Source organism: Meleagris gallopavo, chromosome 6 (genome assembly GCF_000146605.3).
Source record: "Meleagris gallopavo isolate NT-WF06-2002-E0010 breed Aviagen turkey brand Nicholas breeding stock chromosome 6, Turkey_5.1, whole genome shotgun sequence".
Taxonomy (NCBI): domain Eukaryota; kingdom Metazoa; phylum Chordata; class Aves; order Galliformes; family Phasianidae; genus Meleagris; species Meleagris gallopavo.
In genome coordinates, this window is record NC_015016.2 from 14,302,239 (window position 1) to 14,313,648 (window position 11,410).

General features: G+C 36.2%; 1 protein-coding gene across 1 annotated transcript in view; it reads left to right on the plus strand.

The window, feature by feature from the left end:
• LOC104911373 (partitioning defective 3 homolog) overlaps positions 1–10,678 on the plus strand; it is a 33,915-nt gene extending 23,237 nt beyond the window's left edge. The window contains exons 2-3 of the mRNA XM_010712484.3: positions 5,112–5,239; positions 8,598–10,678. Coding sequence (XP_010710786.2) covers positions 5,112–5,239; positions 8,598–8,991 — 522 coding nt within the window. The 3' untranslated portion in view covers positions 8,992–10,678. The remainder of the gene's footprint in view (positions 1–5,111; positions 5,240–8,597) is intronic.
• The last annotated feature ends 732 nt before the right edge of the window (positions 10,679–11,410 follow it).

Below are 11,410 nucleotides of genomic sequence, written 5' to 3' on the forward strand. Positions count from 1 at the left end.
TGTTTTTTTTTTAAATCTGTTTCTGGTACTTGTTTCTTATCCTTGTATTCATGTATTTAACCAATTCAAAGCCATAATGAATTCCAAATAATATAAAATTGCTTTAGAAAAACAAAGCCCAATTTTTATTACTGTAACTTCCACTTATCTCACTTGGAAAAACAAATAACAGACTATGTTTAAAATGAGTAATGCAAGGTTTATATCAGGCTGTAAACTCTGAAGAAGAATTACTCAACACATTGATGAGAAAGAAAAATAGTATATTATTTCTTTTTACTATCAATCCATTTCAAGAATTTCTATCAGGAAATGTTATTAAGATATTTGGTGATATCCAATCGAACATTACCGTGGACAAAGGCTAAGAGTTAAATTGCTGTTTTTCTGTTCCAGTCTCTTTCAGAAAGGAAACCAAACTTATGCAGGGCATCCTTTCTGTAGTTAGTTTCTCCTTAGCTGTGTAATTTATACCCATGCTTTGTCAAAGCTGGGAAGCTTTCTTGAAATGCCACATATCTTTCGCCCAGCTTTACATTTTGGCTCTAAAATTTTGTTGTCTATTTTAAATGACTTTTTCCCCCCTAGTTTCAATCTATTATTTTATATGAAACATAAAAATGAGGATAGAAAATGTGGAAAAAAAGAAATTAAATAATTTCATTTTGTAAACAAACATATTTAAAAGCTTACAGGCATGCAGTGCATGTAAATAACCCAGGCAGAATGTCAAGGCTGTCTGAGTGGTTTGTTTCTACCAGATTGAAAATTTTCTTCCTGCTGCTGCTGTTGTACAGAATGGAAATCTTAGTCCCATACCATGGCATTCAGCTTCCTACATATACAGCAAAGGAAGATGCACAAAGGGATGGGATTTTCTTATTGTATGGTGCTTGAATTAATACATACCTATTGGCCTTTTTTTAAAGAAATATTGCTGTACATTCTGTTCACCATAGCAATACAAAAAGAAAGATGGAAATAAAAATAGTTTTTCAGGACTGCCATCATATCCCTGGAATGTTTTTTATCATTCTAAACTTTGATATACAATTGCTGGATTGTCTGTCATCTGTGGCAAGCAAATGTACATAAAACAGGCAAGATAATTTCATTTTATCTATTTCTAACTACCACTGAACTGTTGGAACCTAAGGCATTGGGGGGGGCCTCATGTTTACAGACTTTCCAGATGAATTTAAAATTCCTTAGTTAAAAACAGAGTTTAATCTGGAAAAAAAATAGCAAATGTATTTCAGTATTAGATACTGAGTTATTTAGTTATTTATTAAATAACTCTAGAATGTGAAAGTCCTTATTCATTTCTGTATTAACTACATTTTTATCAGCATAAATAAGCTCTATGAGTTTGAGTGAGCATTTCTCCCACTTTCATTCTTTGACAGCAGTCCGTGAAATAGAAGCCATCTAAACTGGTGGATCTTGTGTCACCTGGACTAGTGGATCTCCCATAAAATGTAGTGCTCTGGATTGGCCAGGATTGGACAAAAAGTCTCCTTTCTGTAACTCTTATCCATGCCCGTCCCAGGGGCAGGCACATTTCTATGGGCAGAAATGACACCCTGTGGATAAAGAAACTGTGTGGGCAGCCTCAAGTTTAGTCAGCAAAGGGAGCAGTGACCTTTAGTCCTCAAACATGCCATCCTTTACTGCTGAGAGCAGTCAGTGCAACATGACCCATGGGTATGTTCTGTTCAAAATGCAAAAAGTATTATTTGGATAAAAAGAGGAATCTGTAGAAACGTCTAACTTCACAATCCTAGTTCTAAATTCATGTCCATTTGAGAAGAGAGCTGTCTAATTTCATGTATCTCAAAACGCACTTTTACAAGCTAAGCACTGTTTAACAATGCTGAATGCAATAACTATCATTGCCACTTAAATGTATTGTGGAAGACATGAACATACATTTATTTGTATAATGCAGCCTTGGTTGTTATTGTGGCCTTGACCGCATCCTGATTTAAAAGGTCAATGCTTGTCATACATTTCATTGCAAACAAGGCCTGAGTTCTTATCAATCTGTTCAGAGCTGCTGCCAGGTTTGTTGGATGATTTCAGGTTGTTATAATTGTACTTGGCCTTGTGTTACCCATTTCATGTCGCTGCTATAAGTATTGTGTTCTGTTCCTTATGCATGTATTTTGTTGCTATTGAAAGATCTGTAAATAGCTCGACTTTTTTTTAATTACCTTATATTTTGCTGACATAAATGAGGTATGCATGTTAGTTTCTACGCTGTAACACTGGACTCTGTTTATGTATATATTTTTAAAACATACTAATTAGATTTTAAGATTACATAAGTACTTTCAGTTCACGTGATTTAATTGAAAGCATATTGAAAGACAAATCACTGCACAGAGAGCTGCATTTTTCTAAATAAGTTAGCGGTCTAAAAAGAGTATGTTAAGTCTTTATATCATCTTAACCATAATTAAGGGCATTCACTATGGTATCATTGAGGTTTTTAATGAAAAGATTTTAAAGAAATGGCTTTTCATTAATAAGATGACCGAATGTACCTGTCTGTGTGTATATATGCTATGTTATGGAACAGAAGGAGTGTTTTTATGCAGCATACTGCAGCTGTTGACAATGTCTAGACAGGACTCTCAATAAGTATCCTACTTTTCATGTTAAGTATTGCTAAGCCACTTAAACAGGGCACACAGGTACTTGTACCTTCAGAAATGCCGATAATTGATTTTAGACTCTTGCATTTAGACTCATAAAGTCATAAAACTTGCCCATTAGGTGACATTATTTATCACTAGTTGAGTGTACACACTTGACTCCTCAGAGCCAGTAAATCCGGACAGGTGCTACAGAAGTAGGCATGTGGCAGCTCCTGCTTCTGTTGAACCATCAGTTCCTGCGTGCATTAAAACAAAATCTCCCTGAAGCTAAGTTTGGGTCTTAGTCCATTCACAGTCTAATAGTTCTTTCAAAGCCTTTGTTACCTTAGCAGAAACTTTTCTGGCAACCGTAGCTCTTAACACACGCATGCACACGTATGTATATGTGTACCTGCATTCATACTTTTCAGATTATGCATCCTAGTGTCTTGTTGACACTTGCTGAATCAAGTAACAATTCAATTCTAGCTCCAGCTGTTTGATAATTTAACCATTCCCTGTACTGTAAAATTATTCTATATTTATAGTGAACTGAAACAAGTGAAAATGTTTTCAGATAAAGAAGCAATTCGAGTTTCATCTTGCTTGTGGTAACCATTTTGTCACAACTGAGATAGCTGTAGCTTTCCAGCTGTATGCAGTCTTCCAACATTGTTAAAGTGGGAAACGCACAATGATAAGATTGGCTCTAAAATCTTAGTTTAAATGCTTCTATTCCTTATGGAGGAGTTGAGATGGGAACTATTAAGTTTCCCTGTGGTTTTCTGTTAGCTGGTTCTAACCACCCTGTAAAGAATTCAGAAATAAATCTGGTAATTTTCAGGTAATCACTTGCTTCCATAAGCCGAGCCCTTCAATAAAATACCAAATGTCGGAAGACTCTAAATAAAGTAAAAAAGTTAGAAATGTTGACATATGCAATAACTGAAACGTTGCTACATATGGGTTTTCCTTATTTAATATAGTAGGAAACCTCCATGGGAGTTGTTGGTTTGAACATACATATGTACAGAGTATTCATCTCAGAATATTTCCCACTGGGCTGACACAATTCTGTTTTCTGATCTTGTTGCCTCATCATACCATTCCTAAAGCATTTTTCATTAGAAGTATTGCTTTGCTGAGGCTTTTTCTGAGTAAATCTATTTTGAAGTATACATCAGTGGTGTATCAAGGATCCTCCAAAGTAAGTTACTCATAGTTTATGCTTTCACATTCTGATACACAGTAATCTTCATCTAATGGGAAAAGCAGTTGTTCCCTAAATTGTACTTCTTCTGAGCTGTGGCTGAAGTATACTGTTATTGAAGATGAAGTTTCTAAAAGTTCTGTTCAAGTTCAAATCTGTTTCAGATTTGTTGTATTTCTGGCTACCTGAAAGTACTTGACTCTATAGTAAGACAAAGGAGAAGTTTATGTCACAAATGACAACTTTCTGGTTTCTAAAACTTGTTTTCAATGCAAGGAGAATTTGAAAAGCCTTTTATCTTTCAGATATTTGTCAGCCATTATGATATCTTTCTGCTGTTGAAATTATAATAGCAAAAATAAAAAGTAGAACCAACTCAAAACAAAAGAGATGTTCATTGTGAAGGAACACGCAGACCAGAAAGCAAAAAAGTGCTTTAATAAAAGCAGGTCTGAGACAAGTGCTCCCTGACCAGCGATTAGAAGAACACTTTCACTTTGCGGCACCCTGCTTTGCAACTTGAAATCACAAAATACAAATAACACAGTAACAGAAAATGAAAAGCGAAATCTTTACAAAGGTAAACTTTTTCATAACCTCAAGTTTAAATTTGCCATTCTGCCAGGTGTTCTCCAGTAATGCTGTGTATTCCCAGAAAGGCCATCCATTTTCATGTGCTCTTGGCATTGGCCCCAAAGTTTCAAATTGTCCCCGTATTAAGATGTTATCTAAATCCTCCTCTGAGGCACAGGATTCCCCATGTCCCACAAGAGACTTGCTAAATATGTCTTCTTGATACTATCAAACTAGAAAATGTTTTCCTATCTCTGAAGAACAAGTGGTGTGCATCTGGGCCAACAGAAAATAAGATGGCAGTGCTAATGGAGAGCACATGACTATTGAGAATATTGCTTCCTCCTCGTTCAGATCCTCAGTGGAGTATGAAAGTTAGCCTCAGCATGGCTAGATTACCTCCTGACTTCATTTAAATTTCAGTGTTTCTACAAAAGAACGACCTGTGTTGGACCAGTATTTTTCTCATGTTTCTCATAGATGTTAAGTCAGGAACAGAGTCTGTAGCACAGGACACAGTATAATGTATCTGAATTTTATGCAATTCTTATAAAAGAGCTCCTTGAACCGCAGGTTGTTACAAATATGACTGTATAAACTTTAGTAATTTTATTACAGTAATTTAAATGACCACCCTTTTGTGGGTATTTTTCTGCTTTGTTCAAGACATTTTTGTTTTCATTTTGTAGCCAAGCTCCAAGACGTACTCGCAGAGTGGCAGACACTCGGTATCGGTAGAGGTTCAAATGCAACGGCAGCGACAAGAAGAAAGAGAGAGTTTCCAGCAAGCTCAGCGCCAGTACAGCTCATTACCCAGGTATGGCAGCTGGCGGAAGTGCTCTGTGTATGAGCCTGGAGCTCATTTTGTTTGTGGATAGAAACTGTTGTGCTTAGTGCAGACACTTTTGATTAGCATTGATATAAGGTGCAATGTATTCAGTGCGGAAGAGTGAAGTGAGAAAAATGTGGTAACTTTTTGTTTTAGTAGAATTACTTCAGAGATTATTTCAGTGAGATTTTATGATAGAGCACCCAGCAGAACTAAGGCAGTTTCATACAGTTCCATTTTCTGCAATTACAGAAGTCTTCTGAGTATGACATGGGTGTCCTCTTTTGACAGTTCAGACTTCTTTTTCCTGTTGCATAATGCCTTACTGGGTAGAAATTCTATCATTGTGATGCTGACAAAGAACAAAAATTAAAAAAAAAAAAACAAAGAATCAAGACTGTGAACAATAAAATGTGGAACTGAGGAAACTGTCCAAAAAATATCAGTGGCCTCCAAGTTTCCAGTATATATATTTTCTTTTAAGTTACTGGGTCACTGGCAATGGAATGCTGAAAAGCAGTAAACTTTTTGTCTAAAAAGATCAGTGTTTAAAAAAAGCCTAGGTTTTTAAAATGAGCTAGTTGGGTACAGTGTTTTTTACTTTGTTATTTAGCTATAAGAATTATTAAAAGTTTACCCAATTTGTACTCCAAATTAAATAACTATCATTGTTTAGCATTACGCAAATAATCTTTTCATTTTCAAATATTAATGATGGTGGCTGAGTGGAGAATTCTTTACTCTAGAGTTTGATTGTCAAATTGCATTGATTTAGCGTGTTTTAGTAAGTATATCATAGCTATTTTGCTGAAACAAATAGGAGCTTCATAATTGAAGTTATCATGAACTCATATCTTACCACCTTCTTTCAAAATAAAGCAGATCTCTCTGGTTTTCATGTGCTATAACACCTTTCGGTATAAAATTTTCCTGTTATTTTTGGAAGAAGGTGGGAGAACAAAAAGTAGTTATTGTGTTTTCTTAGAAAGAATATTGGTTTGTTATTTTGATCATTTTTGTTATTTCCTTTCCTTTCTATCTCTATCTTATTTCTGGATTGACTACATATATAAAAGCCATGTTCTTTAACCTGAGAAATTCTCTTTCTTTGTTACTGCTTCCAGCAATAGATTGAGTAGGAAAATTTGAGTGCTTATGCTGTTTTTAAGCTGGGGGGAGTATTGTCAGTTTGGAAGCTGATTCTTTAAATTTGCTTCCCCTGTCCTGCTCAGCCATTGGTAGCATTTAAAAACCAGAACTTAGTTATAATGCAGTTCTAGTAGTAGGAATTCATAATTGTACGGAGAACATTAATCTACAGGAAATTTGGAAAATTATTCTTTGGGCTATAGAAATGTTTGTTTTGAAAGGAGTGAGAACTTCATTACATTTTTCAACATGAGAAATGACCAGCAAACTTGTAAGAATGCATGTTACTAATAAATTTATGTCTGAAACGTTTAATTTAATTTAATTTAATGATTGCATTTGAGCACTGTGGATTTCTCAGCTGTGCTTAGAGCAGACAGAATTTTAGGATCTCAGGCTAAAGTTGAGTGCTACGAATACCACAGTTCTCCTATAACAAGCGGAGACACTTAGCTTTACTAACTGTAACTCAGTGACCAATCTGTAAAGAAATCTTACTCTGAAACTCAGGTCCCAGGGTTAATGTTGCAACTATGGCCTTGTAATATTTAACATTTGTGTACTGGCTTCATTCTGGAGCTTTGTTGCTTTTTATCTTGTAGAGTCTCTATGAGCCTCTTTTTTTTTCTTTGTACATTTATTTCATCAGTGCTGACGGCACTTTAGTCAATTTTAAAGAATCTTCCCAGAAAGACAATGAAAGCGGGCCAACTAATTTTGAACAAGTACCAGAAAACAGTCAGTAAATTAAATCAGTTCAACTAGTCATCCTCTTGTCCCATGTGAAACTGTAAAAGCAATGTTTAACTCCAAGTTAATTTTGTAGTACTTAAAATTTATCTTGCTCTTGATCAGAAACCTGACAGTTTCGTAGCCTACAGAGGTTCATTCAATTTGCTCTTGTTCCAGAGAGTGATAAAACATGGCTGAAAAACATTGTTTCGTTGGCAGAGATGGATATTTGAATACCAAGAACAGCTATAAAAATTTGCATAAGAATTTACATTATGTTATAATTTATGCTGTAATAACTTGCATTCATCCTGAATAACAGTTTTCATCTAGGGGTCTGTATATGCATTACAAAAAAAAGGTGGATACAATCATTTTCATGTTATATACATGGAAGGAAGGCTGCAAAAATACCCACAAACATTGTTACTTCTACAAATGGTAGTGAAATTCTACAGGTCTCTTGTCTTTACACTGCGTATTCATCACATGAGACCCCACTGAGTCATGTGTGTTGACGTGAAAAAACATGCCATATTTACACTAATGATTTTCTTGTTGATTAATATTGCAGTCTATTTTATTGTACTGCCTCATTCTCATACAGTAAGGTTAATCTCAGAGTAGGTGTCTGTTTTGCTGCAGCACCTAATTGTTTTACTTTATCATCACCAATCCTATTTTAAATTCATAAAAGCATCTAGCAGCTTAATGGTAAATTAAAGCTATTTCAAAACCATAATCTGTCTTCAAAATAATGCAGTGATTTATTGTGAAAAAAGATAATAAATTGTAATTCCTATATGCTTTTGATTTATTTGTCTGTGCAATGGAGTCAAAAAAAAAAATGAGCGAGAAAGGTTACATCTGCCTTTACTTTTATGGAAGCTACAGCAAACTGGGAAACAGTTGTGATAGTGTAAAATTCCTTCATTCTGGGCATGGAAGAAACTCTAATCTCCACATCGACCTACAAATAATGTGCTTTATCTTCTTACTTGTGCAGTGTTAGAGCAAATTTTTAAAGGTCTGCCTCTTGCAGACCTTTGCCTCAATCTAGTACGAGTCTAGATTCAAATATTTCGCAAGTGACTACAAGTGCTGGATTTTATCTGGTTTCTTAGAAAGCGCAGCATTGTATGCAGTCTTTCCTCATCTGCGACTAAACTGTTGCAAGTTTTTCTCAGGCAGGTGATGACTGTTGTAGTGCTGTGTCAGTATTCACAACTTATTCCTACAAGGGAGGCCCGAAAATATAGCTTAACTCTAGAGGAAAAGTTCTTCCAGCGAGAGACAAGCTACTTCTTTGGAACAGAAAAGAACATTGCTTCTCAAGCAAATTATAGTTGGGGAAGCCTGCTAGCATTTCAGAAACACGCTTCTTTCCCAGGATTGTTCTCAGTAAAATGAAATGGAAAGCCAGAACATTTGTCTTAAAAGCTTCTTCCTTCTTTTTTTTTTTCAGGCAAAGCAGAAAAAATGCCAGTTCTGTTTCTCAAGACTCCTGGGAGCAGAGCTATTCCCCAGGTGAAGGGTTCCAGACTGCAAAGGATAATCCCAGATATTCCAGCTACCAGGGATCAAGAAACGGCTACATGGGGGGACATGGCTTCAATGCCAGGGTGATGCTAGAAACACAAGAACTGCTCCGTCAAGAGCAGAGACGGAAAGAACAACAACTGAAAAAAAAAACTTCTTCTGAAGGGCCTAGCAATTATGACTCGTATAAGAAAATTCAGGACCCTAATTATACCCCACCTAAAGGTCCTTTCAGGCAAGATGTGCCACCTTCACCATCTCAGGTCGCCAGGCTGAACAGATTACAAACACCAGAAAAAGGAAGACCATTTTATTCTTGAGGTGAAGAAAATGAAGAAACTCATCATGCAATAAGGAACATTTTCATATAAAGACTTATATTTTGAAAACTTTTTAAACTGATGGTACTAAGGAATATATCTATTGTCTGTTTCAGTGCCTTTAACAATACGGGCAAAGAGTTGGTGGGCCTTATGTCTTTGCTGTTCTGTCTCAAGTGTTGACTTCATGGAAGGATTTTCCACCCTTTGACAATCATAGCAGAAGTGAGCAACGCCACCCCTGCTTACCAAGTCCCGTAGCCCAGTCCAGAGTGGTCGATGGCTTATTACTAGGATTTGTTGTAATATGTTTTACTTTCCATTGAGTTATTTACACCAACATGCAGCTTTGTGGCATAATTAATGAATTTGAAGTTGAAGAAAGCACTGACATATCCATCCTGGGTCAGAAGAGGAGGTTACAAATCACACTTGAGTGGATAAGGCTCAGCTCTCCTCTGTATCACAGTCTTGAGATGTTTTATGGTGGAGTCATTACCAGTCTTTGTTGATCAATATTTAAGTGTCTATAAGCTGAAAAACTACCCCTCTCCTATTACGCACATATGCACTCTTTTGTCTCTCTCCCCACTCTGAGCTTATTAAAAAAGCTCTACCCAGACTCATGAGGAAAACAATATTAGGCTCTAAGTTATCCCTAAGATTCTGTTCCAATTGCCTTATAATCTTAAGACATGGTTCATTGAAAATGACATAACTTGAGAGATTATTTACTCAGTCACAGCCAAGCCCTTGATAAGTCTATTTCATTATTTCATTAAATATGGGGAATTAAGAACAAACAAACAAGTGTGTTCTGCTTTGCTTTACTTCCAGAGGAAACTGGTCATAAGACAACTGTGTCTTGAAAGACAACTAGGGAGGGAGTCATCTCGTGGTCATCTGATATGCAGTTGTCTTTGTTTTAGGACATAATATTAAGATGGGAAAAAATCAAAATTTTTATTTAGATAAAAAAAAACTAAAAAGAAAACAATTTCTTCTTTTTACAATTTGTGAAGCTTTGTGGACAACTGCCTTGTGCTTCTGTATACTGTACTGTTGCATTGTGATGTTACATTAAAAATAAACTTGTAAGTATATGAGTGAGATGTAAGTGGAGACAAACTGTTACACGTCATCCTGAAATATGTCAGTATCCAAAAATAAGTGAAATGAAAAAGATTGCTCTAGCAGTGAGTAATATTTGAATGTGCATATGGGATATGAGAATTTCTTTTGCAGCAGTCGTTTTTATGTTTGTTGGTCTGAACTTCATGTATTGTAAAAATATAGCTGGGTTGCTGAAGTGCCTGCAAATCCTGATGTGAGAAGGCTTGAGAATGAATCTCAGCATATTATGTACAAAAAGATAAGAATGAAAGCAAGAAAGAAAAATCATGTATTGCGTGATTTTAAAAATGCCTATTTTTTTTACTGGCACATTTTATTTTTGCGCCAACTCGTTTCTAGAATATATGTGAAATATCAGCACACATATCTGTGTCTTTTATGCCTGTTTGTTAATGGTTTTCGTTGTTAATAATGTACTCCATGTTTAAAAGTTGTTACTAATGTAAGCACAGTGACATTGGATGACAGTAGCTCTTTTACGCAGGATTTCCAAAACTGTGTAAAACAGCTTTCCATGTACATATGAAATTTAGAATAAAAGGGTGTTTCCATTCTCGTCTTGGTATTGTCTGTAGACCCTTATGAGAACTGCTGCAGACATTGAGTTTCAGAAACAGTTAACAGATGTTATTTTATCCTATTCCTAATGGTTTGCGTGTGTGTTTGTGTGAGCACTTATAAACATAGGGAAAAAAAAAGATTTACAGCCCGGCTGAACACCTGAATACTCTCCTCAGAGGGAAAAAATGCTCAGTTTGGCCTCTCATGTTATTTCAGGCCATACCTGTGATGTTTGAAAGGTGCATTTGTAAGACTGGCCTCTGCGATGGAAGTCTTCCTGGGCTGTTGTGTGGAGTGCTCTCCCTGAGGAGTGTGTGTCAGGATACAGGCACCCACTGGGCTCTGGCCAAACCCAGGCCCATATCAGAAAGACCTCGTGGCACTCAGTGTGTATTTTGGGCTGTGGTGGAGTCTTGAACAGGAATGTTGGCATGGTGAAAAATGGGAAAAGGCAGATTTATGATTAAAGCAATATTTACAGTGCTGGTGATACTTTGTTCCCCCATTAGTTCTGAAGCTGTATGATTGTCTCCCTCTTCCTCTACTTTCTCCTTTTGTTGGATATTGCAGGAATGTCAATCATAATTCTGTATATGCATGACATCAGGCTGTTGCCATGGCAATAATAGTGTCAAATTACTCACTCTGACTTTAGTGTGGAATCTCAAGGGGAAGAGGAGCAGAAGCTGTAAGGTGGACAGGCAGCTTGTGGTGCCCAAATAAG